Below are 26220 nucleotides of genomic sequence, written 5' to 3' on the forward strand. Positions count from 1 at the left end.
AAATTAAGAATTAGTAGACTGTATGGCAAATTCCAAATGTAAAGAAAGAAATAGCCACTTAACCATGCATTTACATAATATTTCGCTACAGGCCGTGTTGGCTTTACAGAAAATACCCATCATGCACAGTTGAGGTAACCCTGCAGAAAACTTTTAAAATTGGGGGGACATTCCCATAGGCAGGATTTCTCAGCATTCCAAACTTACAGGCAATTTTTTTTTTTTTTTATATTATAACCCAAACAGTACGTTAATCTAAAACAGTATCCAATCAGATTTTCCTCCTCAGGATTCAATTGACTGAAAACAGGAACGGTGAGAACCTTTCTTGTCCTGATCTTTAGTGACATGGTGACTTAATGATGTTAGTCAAACGGCCAAATGAAGTCAATTAAGGTTAAAAGTGATGGAGCTGATCGAAATTAATTAAAAAGCCAGAGCCTTGATATCAATGGGTTAGGAAACCCTGCTTGAAGCTACATTATTCAAACAAGGAAAAGAATTCCCAGGGCTGTCAATCACCTGTCGGAATTTCCACTCCTGCTCGTGCTCAGACTCCTTTTGTTTGAGGGGGTCTTTGAAGAGCTGCTCAGTGTCCATGGACATGCTCGGGTCAAAATGGTCAGGAGCCTGCTGATGTTGCTGTCTCTTCAGCGTGTCATTAGACAGCTGAACCTTATTTATACGGAGGGCCGCTCGGTTATCCCGAGCCATTTGCTAAAGGGAAAAAATGTTTAAAAATTTCCATTTCTTTAGCTCACGTAATAAAATCGAATGGAAACACGCACACACAAAAAATAATTAGCTACATCTTACCACATATGGAGCTCTTTCCTGAGAACTAGCCTTTCTCCACAGTTTTGCAATTTGCTTTACCCTAGTGGACCAATCTACGGAAAATATTCAAACCATTACTCTGTGGACATGAGCTACCTCCAGAAAGATGTTGTAGAAAAACCGGGATGGGGACGCACCTGGAAACTCCTCTCTCAGGTTGGGAAAATTGACGTTAGTGTACAGCACGGGTGCCACAGTAGCCATCTCTCCGAGCGTCTCCTCTTTCTCCCACTTAAGAGTACTCCTCTGGGCATTGGACATTACATCCGTTTCTGGTTCTGCAGGAGGAGCTGGACCAGGCGTAGGGATGGCAGCACTCCAAGGACCGGCCATATCGCTTGCCATATGGCTGAAATTCTTCTCCCTATAGAGAAACACCTCAAGCTGTTGAAATCTATCAAAAGAAAAACTTCTGCATGAATCCACACTTTCAGATTAGAGAATACCAGAAGTCTTACCTTTCAGAAAAAGGCATCCGGTGAATAGGGGAGAAAGTGCTAGAAATGCCAGCTCCGGACATAATGGAATTTGTGGGAAATACCGGGTTTGGACCCATCATACCATTCATAGCAGGCATGCGAGGGAACATGGCATTATCCCCGGAAGCTGAAAGCAAGAAGATTGAATTGCTCCAACCAGTCGAAGTGAAGCATACAGTAAACGTGCAAGATGCCTACAGAATGGTGATATAAGATACCTGGTCCTTGTTGTGGCATCGTCATGACTGTCACATTAGGGATGGTATTGGGAGGCTGTGCTAGTTGAGACGACTGACTGGTGCTTGGGCTTAACACGGCTGTAAACAAGTCTTCCACGTCTTTTCCTTCTAGCTCTAAATAAAGACAGAAGGTCGGGTTAACATTTGAGGCCACCGAAACGAATTATTATAATGATAATGTACGACTGCTATAACACTTTACACCACTTATGTCAAAATCATTCTAAAAGCAATCCAAAAAAATTCAGAGAATCAAAACGTTACATTTATAGCCCCTTGTCGAGACTTGGTTATCTCAGTTACTGTATTTAAATGAGCAATTGACGGTTAAGGGCCTGGATCAAGGGCCCAGCAGTGACAGCTAGGTGGATCTCTGATTGGAATCCATCCAGAAGCCCAACATCTTATCCACTGAGCTAACATTTTCCAAATGGGGGGGTTTTAGGTGCTGAGTTTGTACTTTTTCTCTCTCACCTACTAAAACTCTTTCGGCTTCTCCCATTAGGGGGCGCCACAGCGGATCATCCGTATGCATGATCCGCATGTTTGATTTGGCACGTGTTTTTACGCTGGATGCCCTTCCTAACACAACCATCCCCATTTATCTGTGCTTGGGACCGGCACTAAGAGTGCACTGGCTTGTGCAACCCTAATGGCTGGGGTCGGTTCCCTGACCGGGGATCGAACCCGGGCCGCATCGGTAAGAGCGCCGCATCCTGACCACTAGACCATCAGGGAACATGGTTCTCTCACCTACTAATAAATACATTCAACTTGTTTGAGCTCAAGTGCTTCTATTAATTAACAAAATCAGTTCCTATTAAACGCAACAAATTAGCTCCAAAATTCTGATTGGATAAACAAAACGACTTTGAAACAAAGACGGGAAAAAAAAAAAAAAAAAAAAAACACAACGAAATAGTGCTCCAAAGTCGGTTAAAATGACCGGCCTTTTTGCTCAGACATCATAAACAGTTTGCTTAAAATCAGAGCGCTTTGTAACCATATATATCGTATAACGCAGATCATGTCAGTGCGGACCACATCGCGGGTTTTCCGAATGTTCTCTGTATAAATTCATTCTACAGGTTGTGCAGTTTGTCTTTTAAACAACTTCTGTGCACAATTAATTGAATGTCGATATTTTGCACATTTCACATCAAAAAGCATCGCCTCACGATATATCGTTACACCCTTACTAAATGTAGATGTGTATTAAAAAGAGCGACGTGAAGACATTTCACAGGTTGCTTATTCACATGAACTGATTAAAGAGAAGATATATAATTTACAGTATGTAAGGTGGGATCTAAACATGTCCCAATAATTAGACATACAAACCTGGAATCTGGAGCTTGCTGAGAATAGACCCTAAACAAACAAACAAACAAAGATCCGATTATATAAAAATTTATTAAAAACATCATAAAAACGACATCATAAAAATGCGGCCTCTGATTGGTGCCTACTCAGTATTCAGGGGGTGAAGGTAAGAAACGTGCAGCTGCCAGCTTTTAAATATTTGTCCCATGATTGATAGATAAATAAATATTTGATCGTTGAATATTGGACCCTAAATGAAGTAGGTGTTTAGTAGGATCATGGTTTTGCATGAATGACTTCTTGACACACAAATATATGAATATAATAATGATTAACAATCAAAGGATTATTTACCGTATTTTTCCGGACTATAAGCCGCTACTTTTATCCCACGCTTTGAACCCCGCGGCTTAAACATTGAAGCGGCTAATTTATGGATTTTTCCTGTGTTTTTCCCGGTTTTACAAACTTCAAGCCAAAAAACTGAGACCCATAACATTAGACCAATGAAATTGCGGAATGGGTTCTGGTGAACCAATGAAACTCTTTATATTAAATCAGATGCGCTCCCACTGAATCGGGCCGCACCACATCATAAATATGGATGAGGTTCCTCTGACGTTTAACCTGCCGCTCACTCATTAACTCCAGTTGCAACAGAAATCATATAAGCACAGACAGGTTTCCAAAACTCATGCCTTTTTTATTTTTCTTGGCAACAACGTTACGGGTTAGTCAAAGAAACTTAGAAATGAGAATCGAAAATAATGACATATTCCTCAGTCTTGCACACATGCAGTAATACCGGAAAAGCGGCGGCAGGCTATTCCCAAAATACCGCTCTACTCTTAAAGGAGCCACAACATATTTCACCCGTTACACAGTGTTACAGACGCTGTCTTTCGTTAAAGCCTGTGTAAAGTTCATTAGTTTCAGTGTAGACATCAGTGCGGCTTATAGACAGGTGTGGCTTATGTTTAAAATAAAAATCTTTGTCAAATTCAGTGGGTGCGGCTTATATATGGGTGCGCTTTATAGTCCGGGAAATTACAATAGTTAGAAACTAGTTGCTATGAATGCAGGTGCCGTCAGTCGTCTTCTTATGAATGATTGTGTGTCAGTGACTCAGTGTTACTGATGTGAAGTCGCCCTTCATTACCAAACACCAAGTAACTACATGAGTCATTCACAAACTGTTCAACATTAAACTGTAGGGTACTATAAAGCGAATTATCTGGAAGATCACAGGGATTATCTATGTGAATATCTGATCTGTTAACTAGTTGCATGTAAAATCTATTGTGCGACTCGACCAGAGAAAAGCTGCTGCTATCAAACATTGTTTACTTAATAAACTGAGTTTGTGTGATGGTGAAGGAACAGATCAAACAGGACCAACTGATGGAAGGTCTGAAAAAAATGTCATGCTCCCTTGTAAAAGCATTCTTTAGTATCTTTAAAATACAAAAACACAGTAGTTTATTTTGATACACTTGAGGTTTTTACTTAGTGTTTAATTTTAAAATGCATTTTGATGCATCTTTGCTGAATCCTCCTAACGTAGGAGAATGTGTGTGTTTAACAGGTTTTAACGTTAGCATCATGGCAGATGCAAAGTCATTATCAATCAATCCATAAAATTACTATATAAAACATTTCAGGTTCGCATGGGACAAAAAACTTTGACGTAAATTTTGTGGAAAATCCGCTGTGAACATGTTTCTGAATAAAAGTGTTTACTAGCTAAAAGTGCAGTCCAACAAAATGTCAAAGGAACCTAACATGAGAGACATAAGGGAGGAGCTTCACCCACCAGTCTTGAGTGGAACCTAGTGTAGACATTGCCTTGATTTGAAACTATAAAACACTGCTTTTAGTACTAGGTCTTATTTTATACAATTTACTATCTTTATATCCACCACATTCCTTCTGCCATTAGTTTGTGATGTACAAAGTTCAAAAGGTGGTATTTCATAAACTTGGAACCCAGAAAAATATGGAGATTTCCTTCTATAAATGATCTAATTGAGTTCAAATGTGTATTTGTCAGAAGCGTGACTCGAAATTCGCAATTTTATCCACTACAACGTTCCAAGCTTCGCATTCATTAATTACAGATCCTCACCATCAGTCACCATCTTGTCCAGTTCAGGGCTGAGAATCACATCCAGAGGTTCCTCCTGCAATTGTCGAGGTCCCCGGGCAGGAACAGGCTGAGGTGGACCTGAGGGGTCATCAGAAATGGCCCCAATATCCAGACCAGCTAAAGGAAACCAGAGGATTGGGTTCTCATTAGATTTCGACTGAGACAAGGACGTTTCCTGAACCCAAGAGAGAAAGAAAAGAAAAAAACTTCGAGCTGTCTAACTAGGAGGCCGAAAATCAGCGCTGACAACCAATTTATTTTCCACCGCGTCTGAGTGCTCAGACAGAAAAAAAAAAGGACGGGGGGGAAAAAGGAAAAGAGCGTGAGGACCAATCTTTCTTGTCATGCTAAAATAATTTTTCTCCACGCTTATGTTTCGCCGTCGTCCCCCTCCCCCTTCCCTCCTCCTTAACTCAATTTTCTGTGAATACCAGCAACCTCATTTGTGTTGCCTGCCAACCAAGTGTGTGTGGAGGACAAACAAACAAAAATCCCTGCATCCCGGCATATTAAAAGAGAGGAGGACGGAATCGATAAGGAATAATATGCGATTGCGGTGATTAATCCTGAAAGGGAGGAGAGCGGGTTCACCGAGATCATTATATTCAGTTAATGAACAAAAAACTTTGTATTGTGAGGAGGAAAAAAAAAAATCCACTGCTTTTTTTGTTTTAATAAACCCAGATTCTAACCTTAATACAAATAATTTTCCCCAAAGTTCAGCTCATTTTCAAACTTGTGTTTCAGACTGATTTGCTCTTCAAGTTTTGTCTATCTGGTGAAGCATAAAGGTTGAAAGAGTTTTCACACTGGTCAGATTTGTCCTATTATTTCCTGTTTCAGACCGGGTTATGATGGGGAGAATGTTATTATAGTGAGTGGAGGATGTAGGAGTCTGGAACTTGGCAAATATATATACACGGATCAGTCACAACATTATGACCACCTGCCTAATACTGCGTCTGTCCCCTTTTTCTGCTAAAACAGTTCTGACCCATCAAGCATCCGCAGCATGAACTTCTCCAGCAGTTTGATCTACAGGAGCTCGTCTGTTGGATCGGACCACACGGACCAGCCTTCACTCCTCACGTGCATCAATGATCCTCGACTCTGTCGCTGCTTCACCACTGTTCCTTCCTTGGAGCACTTTTGATAGATTCTGACCACTGCAGACCAGGAAAATCCCACAAGAGCTGCAGTTTTGGAGATGCTCTGACCAGACGTCTACACGTCACAATTTGTCAAACTCGCTCAGATACTTTCGCCCATTTTCCTGCTTCTACCATCAACTTTGAGGACAAAATGTTCACTTGCTGCCTAATAAATAAATCCACCCACTAAAAGGTGCCAATGATGAAGATAATCAGTGTTCTTCACTTCACCAATCATATTGTTCTGATGTCATAATGTTGTGCTGATCAGTGTAGATGTGTGTATGTATATATATATATATATATATATATATATATATATATATATATATATATATATATATATATATATATACACACACACACACACATACACACACACACACACACACACACACCCCTCAGGACAGGAGCTCTGAAATTAGGACACTTTTGTGCTTGTGTTGTGTAACTCTGCATGGTTACAAATCTTCTAATATAACTGTATATGAGTCCTGATTCACAGGTAAAAGAAATGTTCTTCACTACTTGTGTGTTGGTATAATTGGATGCCCGGCAGCTGTGAACAGTAAGGAAGTAAATGTAATTTAATACTGTACTTAAGCAGCTTTTTCACGTATCTGTACTTTACTGAAGTGTTTCCACCTCTGAGGAGATTTTTACTGTCTTCACTACATTTTTAAGTCTTATTACTCGACTACATTTAGTGAAATCAGTCGTTTCTTTTTATTCACGAGGATAAAAACGTAACTGGTGAAACACGCAGCGAGTCACCAATCAGGGTCGAGCGCACGCTCTGTTTTACACGTGTTCTGATTGGCGCTTGGTGCATCTACTGATCACCAACATACAGTTCAGCATCAGTTCATCATTAAGCAGAACATTTAGAGAGAAATAAATAATGAAGAAACTCCAGACTCGAACTCACCACCACACACGTGACCTCATTTGAGTGATTTATTTTTAGGTTTATGATGATTGTAATAGAAATCAGTGTTTGAGTCATTAATATCATTCTATTAATAGATCAGTGTGCTGAGAGTCACATTCGAGTCTTTTCACATAAACAGGTGATTAAGTAAAGAGTCATGTGACTAAAATGATAACAGGAACAGTATAGTTATAATAAATCAGTACTTTGGATACTTAAGTACATTTGAAGGCAAAAACATTTGTACTTTTACTCAAGTGAAAGTTTAAAGGGATAATTTTTACTGGAGTCATATTTTAAAGTGCATCTCTACTTTAACTACATGTTTGTGTACTTCGTCTATCACTGAATCCTACTATTACATGAGTCGAGAGAGAAACCCACTGGAGACCCTGCTCTCCTTAACATTCTGTCGATCTGCTCAGCGAAGGCCATTAACCTACTAATGGCGTTGTGTGGGTGAAGTAAAATCCACACCTGACCTTTCCTTTCTTCCCCGCACTTTCAACGCGCTTTGCGAGAGAGATGAATTATGAAGCCGTCACTTTAAGAGCGGTCTTCACGCTCGGCTAATCTTCCTTCTTCCTTAAAACAAACACACGAGGTGAGACTCGTTAGACCCTCGACTTCGATGCGGATCTGGAGTCGGATTAGTCGGTTAGCGTCGGAAAGCCGGAGCAGAGAAGAGTGTGAGTGAATGAGTGTACAGGAAAAAGATGCATGCACAGACTCAGAGAACCAGGAAGTCAAAGAGGCATGTTGGAGGGAAAAACAGGCTAGCTCTATTCTTACAGCCAAGGCTGCTCTACTGCTAAGCGCTTACCGAACGGAGAGGGGGAGCTGTCCACCTGGAAAGGGCATAAATCAAGACCTACAGGAACCCAAACCAGATAAAAAGTATATACATTAAAAAAAGCAAAGCGTTAAAATCCAAATAAAGCACTGCAAAGGAAAAAAATAATGTTGATGCACAGAATGAAAGCAAACCAGAACATTGCAATGAAGCCAAACAAATATGTGTGAATGAGGTGAAGAGAGAGTGCTGCATCAATCTGGGTTAGAGGGGGCATTTGGAAAAGGATAGAGCCAGGAGGCGTAGCCAGGGACTACACTCTGGAAAGGGGTGGGGTGGGTTTGATTGAGAGTGTGTGGGGGGATGGGGTCTACCTGAATCGTGGCCCGCATCCGACAGCATCCCGAGGAGATCATCGTCTGAATGGAGAACCAACTCGGTTAAGTGGTCCTGTGCACTGGCTGAAGATCGAGAGAATAACGGTTTCTGAGACTGCGAGTAAGCTTGAGATAAACCAGACCCGAAAGAAGGTGCTGGAAACCGCTCTGAACGTTAGGGGGTGTAACAATACACTCGGACCAGGATTCGATTCGAGGAACCCAGCAAAATTTGAAAAAATATTTTGGAAAGTGAAATCTGCTACTTTTTGATGACTTCTAAGTTCAAAGTGGCTGAAAAGGTTCGCACAAGGCCACGTCTGCACTAACGCGGATAAATCGGACGCCGTTTGCGTCTAAAGCTGGCGCACTGAAACGTCTGAAAGCACTCCGACTGCGCGTGAGCAAAACGCAAGACGCTTCGACCCGTGTCTTTTGTGTTCAATGTTTATTTAGTCTTCGGCTCTCTCTGTAACTTGTCGAGGAAAGGCGCCGTCACATGACGTCGTATTCGAAAGCGTCTTTTTTTTTCAGAATCCACACAGAAACAGAGGGTTTTTTTCCAATAAAAGATAAGACGATCACGTGAAAGATGAACTGATCACATGACCAGCGTGCTCTCTGTATATTTTAGCGTGTACGGTTCGTTCAGACCAGGAGCTCTGGGGTTCAGACAGATCAATTATATTACACGTACGAGGTGGCGTCAAAACAGCGAGTCCACGCTATTCCTTGAAAGAAACCCCCGCGTGACGAGAGCTCGGTGACGGCGTGCGCACGTGATCTGAACAACAGACGTGGTGACGACGTGGTCAGAACAGCACCAGCTCTCGATGTGCACAGGACGACGTCTGACACACTTATGAGTGTCGGTGCTCCCTGTGACTGCGCATATGGCCTTGTGCTGCCATCTGTTGGCGTGTTACAAAATTGTGCACGAAACCTTTTCATACAGCCTCATAGAATTGATGCGATGTGTTCGTTACACCCCCGAATGAACTCAAAATAAAACATGATGCTAAATAATGATAAACACAAAGCTGTAGAGTGAAACAAAGAAATAATCGGCATCTAAAACAAACGCGATTATGATTAATTGGTTCGATATCACAAAAGACACTAAGCATTAAAACCATGCAGTGTGTATAAACTCGTGGCTGAATCCAGGTATATACTGAACGACTTTCAATCCTGTTGCAGTTTTTATAGAGAGAACAAATGAAGATGAAAAAGAGAAAAAGATCTGAAGAAAACAGACATGTGATAGTTAAAGAACAGCCTCAACTTGCCCATGACTGACCGGAAAGCGTTTTCTCAAAACCAACACGAGTGAAGCTTAAAATAAATAAATAAAAACCCTGACTCTTTGATTACTGGGGCTTTTATCCTTTCCAAAGTGGCCAGACGGGGGAACTCGGGGAACTGGATGAGGGCTGTTAAATTGGGTTTTAAGTGCAGCTTAGTCCTGGCTCGCACTGAGGACTCGGAGATGAGTGCTGGGCTGCGGGGCGGGATTTAAATGAAGCATGACAGAACTGAGGATGAGGAGGCACACTGGACAATGAGTTGACTGAAATGAGCCTCTTCTTGAACTGCCTTCAAGAATGTACTTGTTAAGGATCAAAGAGGACAAAAAAAAAAAAAAAAAAGGTCCAAAGCGTCTTTTTTTTTTTTTTTTTTCCTCCAGCAAAAATACAAACAAATACACGCCCTTGTGCAGGAGATAAACGAGTGTGCTTTAGCTTTACGCTGTGTTCTGGGAGAAGGAGGAAGAGAAATAAGAACTGATAAAGCACACTCTCCTTCCCTACAGACTCTGGAGAAGCCAACAGGAAGTGATGGATAGAAAAGATAAGTTATTTCCTCCCAATTATGGAGGAATATTTACACAGTTTAGTGCACTGAAGAAAAGGTAGAAAGAAAAACTAGAAAAAAGAAGAATAGTGTTTAGACAGATGCATGTTTATCTGTCTAATTATGTATGTATGCGTGTGTGTGTGTGTGTGTGTGTGTGTGTGTGTGTGTGTGTGTGAGAGAGAACATACGCAGAGTCCCAGCTTTTCCGGAGATTGGAGTGGCTGCAGCACTGAGAAGTGGATCTGAAGAGGGATCCAGGAAGCTGGAGTTGGCACTGGGTGGTTTGCTGTCTCCGTGTGCCAACTCCTCCTCTACTGGCCTCGTCTCCAACGCCTGTTTACTCTGTTTACTTTTATCCAAGAGTTCCTTCCCGAAGAAAGCCTCCTGCAAGACCCCAGCAAAGACAAACAGCAATGAGCAACTCAAAAGCAGCGGAAAAATTGCAGCTATCTGGAAATCAGCCTCCACCTGACCAGATGTGAAGCATGGTGGTGGGAGCACAGAGTTACAGGGCAAAATGTGTCAAAGGGTCAGCGTCGGTGGAGACTAGGGACATTTGAGGGACAAAGTGTCAGGGAAGGTGGATAGAGCAAACGATAAAACTATAAAAAATAAACAAAATACTTAAAATAAACACTGGTTGGATAGTGTAATTTATAAAATTATTCAAAAACATTTTTTAAATTTATAAAAAAACTGGGTAAATAATGCAATTTATAAAATGATTCAAAAACAAAATAGTTAATTAATTATTTAAATTATATTTTTTTATTAACACTGGGTGAATAAAGCAATTTATAAATTTGAAAAAAAAATCTATTTAATTAATTAATTAATTTATTTATAACTAAAAAATTGGGTGAATAGTTCAATTTATAGAATATATAAATAAAGAAAATAAATAATTGAATAAACTGATTAAACTAGGTGATTGGTGCAATTTATAGAATTATTAAAAAGATTCATTGATTGATTAATAACAATAAAAAAAAACACGATGTATAGTGCAATTTATAATTATTTTTCAAAATGTAATTAATTCATTCAAATCAATTAAGTAAAAGAAAATAATAATAATTTCATAAGCCAACCATGCCAATCCTATAGAATTGTGTTGTACATTGTGTTGTTTGAGCATAAAATAGTACAAGTTACATATACTTTGAATAATTCTAAAATATTATAACATGATAAAAATTTAAATAACTTAAAAATCATATACTAAATATATATTTAAAAAATATATAATATTCATTAGATTTTTTTTCATAATAATATCAAATATAAAATGTTACAAACACCTATTGCTACTTGTTTTTATAATGAGCAGTAAGTAGAAATATACTTTTGAGTCATGTATCTTTATGAAGTTTGCTTTGTGCACAGGGGCATCGCCATGCTGGAACACGTTTGGCCTCCTAATCCAAGTGAAGGGGAAATTTCATACAATCGTGTGCCTCCAAGTTTGTTGGGGAAGAACCACATATGGCTGGAAAAGTCCGTAGTCCCAATACATTGGCGCATATTGCTGGTACAAATCCTGTTGTCTGATTAATGGCATCATGTTGATGAAAAGCATCATCCACTCAGACATATAAAGATATATAAAGATCTGCTCGGAGTAGAGTCACGATTTGATAATGAAGTGTGAAATGGGGATAAAGGCGAGCTCTCTCGCTAAGTAACTCGCCAGCACTTGGTTGTATCTGACAGATCGCGATTATCAATCTGACTGCTCCCTGCTGCTCTAAAACATTAAAAGCCTAATGCGCTGGGATTTAAATAATTGATTAAAGTCGTGTCTCTGGTGAGGACCTTTAAGTTTAATTTGAGGCTTGCTGAACAAGAAGAGCCTGAAATGACAGCTGGTGCACTTAATGCATGGCCGGCTTGCCAGCGCTGAGCATGAGCATCCTTCTGAAAGCAGACGTGTTCACGCTGATGAGTGGAGATCTGTTCAAACTAATGCCAAACCCAAGTCCTGCTCCACAGGGGCATGGAGCTTTCAGAGAAGACCACGACAAATAGCTTTTATTTCTGCTGAAGGCTAACAGGGGATTCGACTTCCAGAGAGGAAATCACGCCTCTACTCACAACGTCTAAAAACTTTTTTATCCTGTAAACCTTCATCATGTCTGTGAAGCATGGTGGCGGTGGTACAGTGCTGAAGACCCTGTTCATCACAGTAGATCTTTGTACAGAGCATGCCATCATCATCATCATCATCAGGCACTCCTCACAACTTGGTCAAACGCCTTCTATCTATCTATCTATCTATCTATCTATCTATCTATCTATCTATCTATCTATCTATCTATCTAGATAGAGTGAATACAGTGAATGTCTGAAGTTGGGAAAAACCTCGTCACCTAGTCTATCGTTTTTATTGTTTTATTGTATCGTGTTTCTATGCAACAAACTCGGTGAAAAAAAAAAAAGAAAAAACAAGAATTGGACAGTGACTGACTGAAAGAAAGTAAAAATAAAAAAGTGACATTTCTGACTAACAAAAAAAACTGTACAACAGAGAGCAGGAGAGATGATGTTACCATGGGGATGGAGGGGTAGATGGATAGGTATGTAGATGGATGGATGGATGGATGTATGGATGGATGGATGGGTGGATGAATAGTTGAATAGGTATGTAAATGGATGGATGGATGGACTGATGGTTGTATAGGTATGTAAGTAAATACAGATGGATGGAGTGGTTGAATGGATAGATAGAGGGATAGGTACAGTATGTAAATGGATGGATGGATGATGGAGCGGATGGATGGATGGATGGATGGATGGATGGATGGATGGATGATAGATAGATAGATAGATAGATAGATAGATAGATAGATAGATAGATAGATAGATAGATAGATAGATAGATAGATAGATAGATAGGCGTTTGACCGTGTTGTGAGGAGTGCCTGATGATGATGATGGCATGCTCTGTACAAAGATCTACTGTGATGAACAGGGTCATTAGCACTGTACCACCACCACCATGCTATCTATCTACCTACCTGTTTATCTATCTAATAGATAGAATAGTTTTTATTTGTCACATACACATTACAGCAAGGTGAAATTCGGTTCTTCGCATATCTCAGCTTGCTCAGAACCTGGGGTCAGAGCACAGGGTCAGCAATGATACAGCACCCCTGGAGCACGGAGGGTTAAGGGCTTTGCTCAAGGGCCCAAGAGTGGCAGCTTGGCGATACCGGGGCTTGAACCCCCGACCTTTCGATCAGTAACCAGCACCTTAACCACTGAGCTCCCACCCCCCCTCTATCTGTCTATGTATCAACCGATTTTCCATCCATCCATCCGTCCCTGTCCTAAGGCTTGGAACAGTGCGTCTATATATCAATAAGTTGACTACATTCTAATCAGGAACCTGAGATGAGAAGATATTGAGCCATAACAGATTGACCCTTCATGAGCTCCAAAAAGTCACTATAAAAATTAAACACTATTATTATAAACAGATAAAAATATCTGTTCTAAATTTTATATACAGTATATATATATATATATATATATATATATATATATATATATATATATATATATATATATATATATATAAAAATATAAACGAACGGAGAGTTAAAGAATTTCACACCTTGTTCATTTGAGCGACATCACCGACACATGCTATAAAGATCCGCGTGATAATTACTGCACAGCTGAACAGCTCATCAAATCCTGCTTCTTTCATTTACACAAGTGTAACGAATGTAAACATTTTTGAGGATGTAAATTTAAAGGCAAGTCCACGTGTAAAATTCATATAGTGAGGAAACTCAGAGCTTCACGAGAAACACAATCTAACGATACAACACCGTAACAGGAATAACCCTCGAGGCACTGTGTGCATGGAACTCGTTCCCACCAGGGTGGTTCTGTTTATACATAAAGTACAGAGGGAGGGTGGGGGGTTGGGGTGTAGTGTGTGTCCATAAGTTTTTTTTTTTTTTTTTTTTTATTCCGCCTCTGTACATTACCAAAACATCTCTCAAATGAAGCGATGAAGATGTGACCGAAGTGTAGACATTCACAGCTTTGATTCGAGGGTTTTAAAAACTATTTTAAAAACGGTGCCTTTCTGTCTGCCTGGGCTCAAAAGTAATTGGACACCTGGACTAAGCAGATCGATGGCTACAGTGTTTATTTTTTGCATGTTGTAGCTGTTTTTGGGAACGATGAGTTTCAATTGCTCACAAAAAAAAAAAATAAACTTTTTTAAAAATAAAATAGACATTTTGAATAAATTAATAAAAAAATATCACTTATTTAGAAACAATTTTGAAATGATTAATTGATGTATTAATTTCTTATAATTAAGAACTAAAAGTCTTTTTTTTTACTTTTGCATTGTAACAATATTTTTAGGCTTTCCTTTTCTTTTTCCTTTTTTTTTTTTAAGATTTATCCAAACAGTCTGTTGAGTGTTGTGAGTACGGTAGTTTGGATCTCGAGATTTCTACATTGTAGATTTGTAGACTTCGACAACGATGCTCCAACTCTTGACTTGGCCAGATCTTGTGGAGGAAAGAATTCTGAAATCATTCGCTTTAACTCATCTGTTGGTGTTTCTGAGCTCTCCAGGGTGGTCCTTATTTTTTTTTACATAAACTAAACTGGTGATTTGGCCACTTGTAAAGCTGCTGAATGGAATCGACCGTTCATCTCATCAATGTGGCATGAAATATGCAGGAGACCACTCTGATATTTTAAATATGGTAACATATGATGTAATTATATGACCTCTTGGTTGGGAAACTTAGTTCTGGTTCTCTCTTACATTATATCATTAAAGCAGCTGTGTTCCTATAGATCTAACAGACCTGCTTGCTCGAGCGTGATTTTCTCGAGCATAAAAAACAAATCTTCAAAAGATATCACTTCCTGTTGGTGTGTGACTCAGGAATGGAGAAAAAGAGAAATCTTCAATGGACAATAAAATGAATAAAAAATGTTTTATGGAAAATGTAATTGAAATTCTATTAAATTAAAGCAAAGGTCCATCCCATTCAGACTACAGTATCACAGTGATGTACCTGGAGGTATGAGGGGAAGGCCTCCTCTAGTTTGGTTTTCTTCTTCCTGTACCTCTTCTTGACCTTTTCTAAAGGCTCGGCCACAGGCGGCGTCTCGTCTACAGGGGTGTCTGGTTCATTCCAGCCTGAGAAAGCAGAGGAGGAGCAAAGTGTGACTCACATCAATATAAACACAGATAGAGGATACAGTGGAGGTCTCAGAAAATCTTCTAATCTAATTCTTAACACTACATTACAGAACTTTACATTACACAGTACAGTACAACTCCATCTTCCATATTTTCATTAAAAAAAAGTACCGCATCTGAATCCTTGTTCCAAAATAAGCTCAAAAATTCGCTGTAAAACCCACAACACTGGCAACCCTAACCCCAGGCGCTGAAACTGGAATTTGGACTGGAATTTCGATCTTACCGTCATCTTTCCCAGTGGGGTTTTCTACAAGCGATCCCGTGGAGTCTTTTCTACTCAGGCATCGTTTGGTTTTGCCTTGTCCAGTCTTGCTTCTCTGGCGAACCATAAAGCCGCCAATACCTACATGAAAAAAAAGGAGTGATTTAAGATTAAAACAACAACAAAAAAGTAAGAATGGATTCAGTTGGAAAAAAAAATAATGCGAGACATTGACAGTGAAGCACTGGTATTAATCTCTATTATTCAGGCTGGTGTACGAGCTGCAGTCTGGCAGCAGAGTGATTCATCTTGGCTCATTGCTTTGCTCTGCACTCCAGGAACTATTTCAGGTGAACCTATTTTGAGCGAGCCAGTCTGGCACGGTCCAGCCTGCCGCTTCCTCGACCCTCTGAGACGCCCAGTAGTACATTCGGTAGATGCTTTTAAACCTTAAAGGTCTTACACAAGAACCTAACCATGGTACCACCTCAAAAATCTTCCAATCAGAAACCTAAAGCCATAACCACAGTGTCACCTTATTCTGCATTTCCCAGAATTCTTCACTGATTGTATTGTTGTCCTGTGACGCATCACCAACAAACCCGTTTTTGTCACGTGAAAAAAATAAAAAGTTTGCCTGATTTCGATTTTATTTCTCGCAATTCCAACTTCATTCCCACATTTCGACTTTATTGAGAAATAAACTGTTTTATTTTGTGGAGAAATCTATACAAATAAAACAAATACATGGGGACTTAAATCTGGATCTGGAGATTTTTCCAGAAATAGGCTCTAAACTGGTCAACTGGGCTCAATTGATCTGAAGGTTGTAGGTTTGAATCCCAACATTTAACACTCGGTGCTGTGAATAAAAATGTCATCTGTCAAATCCAAATCTATCAGACTTTGAAACCAGTTTACTTTAAAGTTTAAAAGAACTCTGGCCTTCCAGTGGGGCAGATGAACTTTTACCCAACATTCTTGAGTTCTCTACATGACAAAGACACAACTCTGTCACAGGAGTCCAAGGCAGGACAATTGAGGAATATCTCATTCATACAGCTGAGCAGGTGAGGGTTATTGGCATTAGCAGCTTGTGTTGCTGGGATTTGAACTCACGACCTTGTGGTCAGAAGTCCAACATCTACATCAACAACTGGGCTACAATTTTCAAAACCCTAATTCTTGCATCCAATAAATCTGCCCCATTTTTAACTGGAGAAATTAAATAGATGATCATTTACATCTACACTTATGGTATTTGGTCGACGCTCTCAATACAAAGCTATTTACAATGATCTTATACATACATATAAGCAGTTGAGGAGATAAGGGCCTTTCTCAAGGGCCCAGTAGAGGAAACTTGGTGGTAATGGAATCTGAACTCACGATCTTCTGATCACAAGTCCAACATCCTAAACACTGTGACCAAGCAGCAGCAAGACTGTAGCTTCATCAGAATAAAAGGATGCATGCTCTGGCTCCAAGTGTGCAGCTGACGTGATTTCTGAGATCTCAGCGATCAGCTCTCCAGACACGCCTGATCCATCCTCATGGACTATTAAGTGGAGTTCTCATCAAGTGGATTTGAAACGTCTCACCGCTGATGAGAAAAGCTCCACATTGGACAACCTAAAGATGTTCGAGATGACTGGGAGCGGCTCCACTTAGAAACCATAAAAACGCTCCAGGACTTCAATTGCCACAAACAGTTTTACGCTCAAATGTCCACCAATGGTCAGTTGATAACTTTAACCAAACAGGCTTCATGAAGCAGCTTTCTTTTCAGTATCAGCTTCACCCATCTGCCATCACCCTACTGAACTCTACACTACACCACTAGGACACTTCACTGATACTACTGCAGTAATCATCAGGCAGTTCTGCTCCACAAATGTACACAATCCAGACTAGTTTTCTAACATGCCAACAGATGGCAGCACAAGGCTGCAACCACAGTCACAGGGCGCACCGACCTTCATGAGTCACCCAGATGAGAACTGGTTTCCGTTTGACTTTGAGTTTCTTCCTCATACCATCTCAGGGAGTTTTTCCTCTCACCTCAGACACCTTTGGCTCACTCACTAGGGATAAATGCATATCGTTGAAGGTGCTCTATCAATAAATCTAGACGATCCAGCTGAGAAGCAAATGAAGGAACTGTCTTGTTGACTGTGTTCCACAAATGAGCTTGAACCAAAAAAGAAACAAGACTCTTTTTTTTATTATAATTACTTTCACACCAGGATATGGGAACTAAAGTGTCAGTCTGACTGAAGGCGTGAAGCCCCCCAGAGCACATCAAATGATTAAATGATCAAATTCCCCCTTACCATCACACATAGCAAATTCACGCGATATCTGTTCCCCGAGTATCGATCAGATTTCGGCAATATTGCGTAAATGATAAGCTCGACGGAATGATGACCAGTCAATGTCAATTGAAAAGTTTTTTTTTTGGTGCAGTTCGGAAACCGAAACGACGCTACGGCTGGAAAGTTGTGAATGTCAAATGTAATTAAAGGGTGTTTGAAACGAAATCGGGAACGCCGCACATAAATCACAGGCTTTTCTTTATACGCAAGCGAGCAAACAATTAGGGAGAATTTGCATAATTTCTGGACAAATAATTAGTACATTGTTCCATACGATTTGACAAGCAGAAGTCTGAGTTTGATAGCAGATGCCGGGAATGCAGGCTTTCTGCTGCTGTTCCGGGCAATGCAGCTTTTTCAATTTTTGTTTGTTTCAGGGACTTGTTTTTTGCCTCGAGTAAAAAAACGATGTACGAGTTGATGCAACTGCTGTGTGTAAAACTGACACCAGAACTTTTTCTGGCTTGTGTTATGTTTAAGGGGGACTGGGGTTTTTCGATACGCTTGAAAATTCTATGTGGATGCATGAGGATGAGGAGATAAAAATATAATATATATAGAGGGTGAAGTCTGCAGGAGTGTATGTGCAGAAGGGAGATCGTGTTGTTTCCGGTGAGAAACTCACGTGAGATGAGAGCTTGGTGACAGGGTGCACACGTGGTCAGAACAGCAGCAGTCGCACAGTTTCCACCGGACGGTGTCTTTTAGCATACTGACTTATGAGGTTCGGCGCTCCCTGTGACTGCGTGTGCACACTTGTGCTGCCATCTGGTGGCGTGTTTTAAAACTAGGCTTGATACTTTTTGATGCCCCTCCGATAGAGAACAATGGTGATCACAAAATATTGACACTGGACAGTTTTGACATGTTCACACCCTGTGTGTGTGTGTGTATATATCCATGTTTTATTTTTATAGTATTGTCCCAGGAGAAGATACACTACAGTGGTTGCTAAAATGTGAGGGGTGCACTCACTTTTGTGATATACTGTATATATAATAGACGGATGGATCACATTATTCATCCCAGAGAGAAATGGAGGAAAGAAGGCCACACTTGGTGGAGAATAGTTTTAAACCATCAGCTTCCAGTGTTCCACTCTGCTAACGCTAACGTATATAATTAGAGTAATAATAATTATTGCACTTATTTTGCATGTTTATTAAGAATAGAGTTTCACTAAATTGTATGGTTTAAAAAAAAGCTAAGAGGTTTTTTAGGGACTTTTTTCCTCATTTACTAAAATTTTTAAACCTACTGTAGAGGTTTTCTTGAATAAATAAATAAATGAATGAAAAAAAGAAGAGAAAGAAGTAAAAAAGAAAAAGAAACAGACAGAAAGACAGAAAAAGACAGATGGAGAGAAAGACAGAAGGAAAAATAAAAATATCGAGACAAAGAAAGACTACTATAGATTACTAGAAAAACAAAAGAAAAAGAAAAAGAAAAAGAAAGAAAGAAAGAAAGAAAGAAAGAGAATGAAAAGACAAAAAGACAGAAATCAGGAAAGACAAAGAAAGAAAGCAAGAAAGAAAGAAAGAAAGAGAATAAAAAGACAAAGAAAGAGAGAAAGACAGAAATAAAAAGACAAAAAGACACAGTCAGAAACAAAAGAAAGAAAGATCAAAAGAAAAAAGGAAGCAAGAAAGCAAGGAAGCAAGAAAGAACAAAAGAAAGAAAGATCAAAAGAAAGAAAAGAAATATCAAAAGAAAAGAAAGATCAAAAGAAAAGAAAGAAAGAAAGATCAAAAGAAAAGAAAAAGTTCAGAAGAAAAGAAAAATAAAAGAAAGAAAGATCAAAAGAAAAGAAAGGTCTGAGCAGGTCCTAATCCTGAGTCTCACCACACGTACTAACCGCGTTCACACTCATCTCAAAGGTGCTGAAATTCTATTTTGTGATGTTTCGGGTCAGTAATTGTATGAAAAAAAGTAAATAAATAAATAAATTAAAAAATAAATGAAAAAAGCAGTTAATGATCATTTTGATCTACAGAATGAATTAGTATACAATCGATAACAGGAAGTGAATAAAAGCACGAGAACGGCCTCCTATTTATAATGAACTTTCCCACTATATGTACTTTAAGAGCTTATCTTTTCCCTGTAAGAGAGAATTTCTCCTGCTCCAGCTCAGTGGAAGTGTTCTTCTCAGAAGTGCTGCTTAGCCAGGAGGCTCTACAGGACGCTATTTAAGGTTGGGATTTGTGCAGCCACATCATTTCACACTCCAGTGAAGCTGTCCCTTCTGATAAATGCACTTCTCCTTCCCTTTCACCAGCACTACACTCTTTTCTCTTACACCCTTCACCCCCTACGCTCACTATACAGTGCCCTTTCCTCAGTTCCTCACCTGGCCTGTAGGGTTTCCTCTTCCTCTTCTTGATCCCATCCAGGCCTTCTGAGCTCTTCGGTTCTTCATCGTTGGGTTCTCGCTCAGGGCTCGAGTCAGACTTTACCTCACAGTCCATCAGATCACCTTCTGTACACAGCAAGAACAATATCCATTAGCAGGTTACGCTAACACACACACACACACACACACACACACACACACACACACACACAGAGCTACCTGCAGTCCAGCAACTCCCATGTATCAGATCTATTCATGCATCTATTTATCCATATATCTATTTATCCATCTATCCATCTATCTATTTATCTATATATCTCTCTATCTATTCATCCATCCATCTATTCATCCATCCATCTATCTATTCATCTATCTATTCATCCATCCATCCATCCATCCATCCATCCATCCATCCATCCATCTATCTCTGTTCGCCTATCCGTCTGTCTGTTTCCCTGAATTAGTAATATTACTAAACAAAAGAAAAACAAAAACTAGAAGAAAAATTTAAAATGAAGCAGCTGAACAATTAAAAGAATAAAAAAAAAACCAGACGAAAAAAAAAAAAAAAAGATTTAATAAAAAAAAAAAGAAAAAAGAGAAAGAATATGAATAAGACAAGGACAAAGGAGAAGACAACATTGTTTAAGAATAGCGGAGGAGGGAAATAAAAAAAGCAACGTAAAAGAAGTGATAAGGTGAAAAAGAAGACAAAGTAGAACATAAAGAAGAATAAAGAAGTGAAGAGAAGTAAGAGAGGAACGAACAAAAAGAAAACGAAAATAGGAAGAAAATGCGGGACAGAAAGACAAGGAATGTGAAGAAATGGAAAAAATTGGAAAGACGGAGGACGACAAAGGAGGAGAAACAAAAGGAGGAATAAATCTTGGCAATATTTTAGTCTAATAATAATTTGAGTGATTGTTAAACACACAGTTTGTTGACTGATATAAAAACATCAGATTTCTACAGAAATGACTGAACTCTATTGTGTCCTATGAGTTCCTCAGATACATCAAGAGCTTTAAATTGGCATGAGGGTTTTGGAGATCGGGGAAGAAAAAAAAAAGCAATTTCTAAATTCAAAATATAAAAAAACAAAAATTATTGATATTCTAGAATAATTTTTTTATTATTATTTAATTTGATTAAAAGAGTAAAAGTGAAAAAAGCTAAATATTATTATATTATGACTAAATGTCTATATTTGTCGCCACACCCATAACTGTGGAATGATCATTTCTCTGGTGTTAATGAACTCATTTCATGCTCTTTCTCAGCATTTCCAGGACAGCAGGAATCCTGTTCAGTGCTCCAGAAGCTCGAGTCGGTATCCTGCCCTGCTGCACGAGGAATCGGTGATTAATGAGCCGAGTTCAGGTCTTTATCTCACGGATGCCTCTGACTGCTTTTCTTTACACGCTTTAACACTCCCACACTGCATCACATCTCCATCCTCCTCTCCAACGTTCTCCATTTCTTCCCTTCTCCGTGTGCTGATTAGACCCTGGAGCACTTAAACCGTCCATCAGCTCGCCATGGACTCCACATCGTATTAACAATCGATTACGTAAGGTGCTTAATTACAAGAGCGAGAAATCCACTTATCCCCGAATAAACCCCAGAAAAACAAGTCTTTTCTTACACTTGTGTAATGCAGGCCACCTTATGTGACCCATTTTACTTACACACACACACACACACACACACACACACACACACCCACACCTTCGACAAGCTCGACCCCCGAAAATGAGAAGTAAAAAGTGCTCTACAAATTCAAATGAATTGAACAGTTTGGAAACAGTGACGTGCTGCACCTCAGGTCATCTACTGTGCCTCCTTAAAGTGTGTGAGATTCTTCAAGTGTGGATTTGTGGCTCCACAGACACTCGTTCAGCTAAAACTCTTCACAGTTCCTTGTAACACCTGTGATAGGTGTGTGTATGGATACAGTGGAAGGTCTAACACTTAGCTGTGGATTATCACCTTATATCAGGGTCACTTCCCAGCATTTAGGACTTAAAGCTCATGGAAACTCAATGGATCATTTTCCTTCCTTATTTTATATAATAATGTCAAAAAAAGTCCACCTGGGTGATTATTCATGTCAATTACAGACGTGTTACATACATTTATGTTGGAAACGTCCTTGTGCTGTGTGTGAGCTGCTTTTATGCTAACAATTAAACCAAAGTCATATTTAATTCCTATAGATTCCTGGTAAGTTTCCATCTGGGGAATTTGGATAAATTCCAAGTCTCTATGGAGGGTTTGCAGAAAGTTTGGCAACCCTATGGCTTGTTACATCTAGAATTCTGCTGCTCCGATTTACACCCAGACATAAAGTAGTGCACATGAGATTACTGTGAAACGGCTCTAATACTAAAGCTGTTGGAGTTAACTCCAGGTCTCATTTGAACTTTTCTCTTCTCAAATTCGTCAAATTCATCTTGTGCCTCGACACATTTATTCGCCATAGTAGAGAGAAGCAAGTAAAACTTCTCCATGGAGTTCAGAAAGGTCATCAAGAAATGTCTACAGTCGTTTATGAGCAGCACATTTGTGGTGAAACAGACTGTAAACTCACAAACCTGTCTGATCAATGTTCTAAACACACACCAGCCAATCACAATCCAGTGTTCACACTGACCCTGGTGTTTATATTGGTTTATATCGACCCTGGTGTTTATATATGAATGAAGAATAAACTCTGTTTTGGATTAACAGAACTTCCAAGCAAATAAAAAAGTGTTAGAAGACAGACAGCTGAGGAACATATGTAGGAACCTTAACAGATTGTGAGGTGATGCTGTAGAGCAGGACACGCCCCTGGGGGCGGAGCATATATGCATTGTAGAGAGGATTTTATTGGAGAAATCATAGCATATATATATAATATGGGGTGTACTTATTTTTGTAAGATACTGTATGTACAGTACACACACACACACACACACACACACACACACACACACACACACCTCTGCTGTCGTTTATGTCTCCATCTCTGGAGAACTCGGACTGTGGATCGGCTGGAGCCTGTAGCACGGCCACGCTGTTCTGGTTGATGATGCGGAGGCGAAGTTTGGGTTTGGCTCGCCGGCGCCGCCCCGAGGCCGCGGAGAGACTCTGCAGCTGACACAGACCCGATTCAGTCAGACACACGCCGTCCTGAGTGTACGTCTTCTGGAAGTCTGACAGGGAGAACAAAACCAGCAATTTATATCACAGCTCTCTAAATACATACAGAGTCTCTTCATGACTGATGCTGGCCAGTAACTGCTAGCATACAAGACGGCTAGTTAGTATCTCTCCAGCGGGTTAGTGTCCTGGTTCCCATGACAACCAATCTACATAATCAGAATTAGAAGTTAAGTCACTTCAATTCTAAAGTTCTGTAAAGCTGCTTTGATGGAAAGACGGGAGAAATGGAAGGACCGCGGAAATGGAAAGACTGAAATAAAAAAACTTCTGCGAATAATTGTGTTTAAATAACTTTCCCTTTTTCTCACACACACATGCACACACACATATATACACACACAATACACACCCCAAAGTGTGCAGTGTTACTATTCTTTATTTACATTTGGAGGTGAATTGAGGCGACTACAATATAAATGTTTTGGTGTGTGTGTGTGTGTGTGTGTGCGCGTGTGTATTTACCATACTCCTTGATCCTGGGTGCGGTCTGTATGATCACCGGAGGCTCAGTGCTGCTGCTGCTGCTGCTGCTCTCTGTGAGCTTCGGAATGGAATCTCCTGAAACACACACACACTTATTGTGGTTTCCCTCACATGCATTTGTACTTGTCTTCTTTTACATGTGTAATAAAGCAGTTTGGCTCCATCAGGGATGAACCTCTTCAGCCTGAGAGAATGTGAGCTCCAGCACCTACCTGGGTTTGGTAGTGTCAGCATTCGGCACATGGTGCAGTCAAAGCCGTCGTCCGCCGCGTTTTCCACCTCTTCATACGAGATCAGCAACTGACAGCATGCGTGCATCCACCTGAGCAACCAGCAGAATGAGTTACACCCTGATCTCAATCATACACTACACACACACACACACACACACACACACACACACACACACACACACACACACACACACACACACACACACACACACCCATACACTACACACTCACACACTCATACACTACACACATACACATTACACACACACACAGTGAAAGATGAAAAAAGAAAAGGGAGAGAGAGTGAACGAGAGACAGGTAAAAAAAGAGAGAGAGAGAGAGAGAGAGAGAGAGAGAGAGAGAGAGAGAGAGAGAGAGTGAAAGATGAAAAAAGAAAAGGGAGAGAGAGTGAACGAGAGACAGGTAAAAAAAATAGAGAGAGAGAGAGAGAGAGAGAGAGAGAGAGAGAGAGAGAGAGAGAGAGAGAGAAAACAGAAAGAAAGAGGAAAAGAGAACGAAAGACAGGTGATTGAAAGAGACAGAAAAGAAAAGAATGGGAAAGAGAAGATTATATATTTATTATTTATATGAATACATTATATTATTAACCGCAACCAAATAAATAAATACATAAATAAATCTAATTAAGTAAATAATGGGACTGTCAATTTGTCCATTTTACATGTATGTATAGTTTGTTTAAACTCTTTATTTGTTTGTTTAAAGTATGTGTTTATTTGTGTATTGATTTGAACTTGTAGTTTCCTGGTGGGATATAAAGCACACTGTGGTTCTGAAGAGGGAATTGCCTTCCCAGTATTCCCCCAGAGTATGGTGAGAGGGTAGCCACGCCCACTAGAGACGCTTGTGAGTAGTAGACAGGTGTATGAGCAGAAGAAAAGCCAAGATAACGAGCTCGTCCTCATCTCACTGAGATTTATCTCTGTGCTCCTCGTTTCTCTCTGCTGTACCCACCTGTCACACTGGCGGCACTGCAGGATCAGCTCGTCCTCCCTGTAGGTGCGCACACACACCGGGCACACGGCCAGGCTGGCACACGGACCACACTGTGTGTAGTTATTCTGCCAATCACAGCGCAGCCCGGGGGACGTGGCTCCACACTGAGTACACAACACACACCTAGGGGGGGCGAGACACACAGAGAGGGAGACAAAGGGGTTAATATATATATATACATATATATTCATTTGTATTTACACAAATGAGAGAAAAAAGATACACACAAGAGCAGTGAGACCTGAGTTGAGACCTGAGTTGAGACCTGAGACCTGACCTGAGAGCTGACAGCCGAGCAGTGAGAGGCGAGCAGTGAGAGGCGAGCAGTGAGACTGAGAGCTGAGGCGAGCAGTGAGAGGCGAGCAGTGAGAGGCGAGCAGTGAGAGGGGAGCAGTCAGACTGAGAGCTAAGCTGAGCAGTGAGAGGCGAGCAGTGAGAGGCGAGCAGTGAGAGGCGAGCAGTGAGAGATGAGCAGTCAGTTTGAGAGCTAAGCTGAGCAGTGAGAGATGGAAGCTAAGCTGAGCAGTGAGAGCTGAGCTGAGACAGTTGAGGGCTGAGAGTTAAGAGCTAAGAGTTGAGAGCTGAGGCTGAGAGCTGAGCAGTGAGAGCTGAGCTGAGCAGTGAGTGCTGAGAGTTGAGAACTGAGCATTGAGAGCTGAGCAGTGAGAGGTTAGCTGACAGCTAAAACAGAGTTGAGAACAGAGTTGAGCAGTGAGAGCTGAGCTGAGTAAAGAGCTGAGAGCTGAGAAGAGAGCTGAAAATTGAGCTGAGCCATGAGAGCTCAGCAATGAGAGCTGAGCAGTGAGAGCTGAGCTGAAAGTTAAGAGCTGAGCTAAGAGCTGAGCAGTGAGAGCTAAGCTGAGTAGTGAAAGCTGAGCTGTGAGAGCTGAGCTGAGAGAGCTGAGCTGAGAGAGCTGAGCTGAGAGAGCTGAGCTGAGAGAGCTGAGCTGAGCAGTGAGTGCTGAGAGT

At 40.3% G+C, this 26220-nt stretch overlaps 1 protein-coding gene and 1 non-coding gene across 13 annotated transcripts in view; both read right to left on the minus strand.

Annotated features, from left to right (window-relative positions):
• Nucleotides 1-26220, minus strand: part of kmt2ca (lysine (K)-specific methyltransferase 2Ca) — a 184460-nt gene that overhangs the window by 29428 nt on the left and 128812 nt on the right. For 8 of the 12 annotated variants that reach the window (XM_046846381.1, XM_046846386.1, XM_046846390.1 and 5 more), the window contains 17 exons: nucleotides 25210-25374; nucleotides 24214-24323; nucleotides 23981-24076; nucleotides 23296-23508; nucleotides 20309-20437; nucleotides 15605-15724; nucleotides 15191-15315; nucleotides 10322-10517; nucleotides 8274-8360; nucleotides 7930-7977; nucleotides 5004-5141; nucleotides 2897-2926; nucleotides 1535-1669; nucleotides 1296-1443; nucleotides 975-1201; nucleotides 817-890; nucleotides 523-717 (listed from right to left, as the gene is read on the minus strand). In XM_046846381.1, the coding sequence (XP_046702337.1) occupies nucleotides 523-717; nucleotides 817-890; nucleotides 975-1201; nucleotides 1296-1443; nucleotides 1535-1669; nucleotides 2897-2926; nucleotides 5004-5141; nucleotides 7930-7977; nucleotides 8274-8360; nucleotides 10322-10517; nucleotides 15191-15315; nucleotides 15605-15724; nucleotides 20309-20437; nucleotides 23296-23508; nucleotides 23981-24076; nucleotides 24214-24323; nucleotides 25210-25374 (2236 nt within the window). The remainder of the gene's footprint in view (nucleotides 1-522; nucleotides 718-816; nucleotides 891-974; nucleotides 1202-1295; nucleotides 1444-1534; nucleotides 1670-2896; nucleotides 2927-5003; nucleotides 5142-7929; nucleotides 7978-8273; nucleotides 8361-10321; nucleotides 10518-15190; nucleotides 15316-15604; nucleotides 15725-20308; nucleotides 20438-23295; nucleotides 23509-23980; nucleotides 24077-24213; nucleotides 24324-25209; nucleotides 25375-26220) is intronic. The other 4 variants (XM_046846389.1, XM_046846384.1, XM_046846385.1 and 1 more) reach the window with 3 other exon arrangements.
• On the minus strand, nucleotides 2222-2293 carry trnak-cuu. Its single transcript has one exon. It is a non-coding gene; the product is annotated as a tRNA-Lys (tRNA).

Source organism: Silurus meridionalis, chromosome 4, assembly GCF_014805685.1.
Source record: "Silurus meridionalis isolate SWU-2019-XX chromosome 4, ASM1480568v1, whole genome shotgun sequence".
In the NCBI taxonomy this organism is placed as follows: domain Eukaryota; kingdom Metazoa; phylum Chordata; class Actinopteri; order Siluriformes; family Siluridae; genus Silurus; species Silurus meridionalis.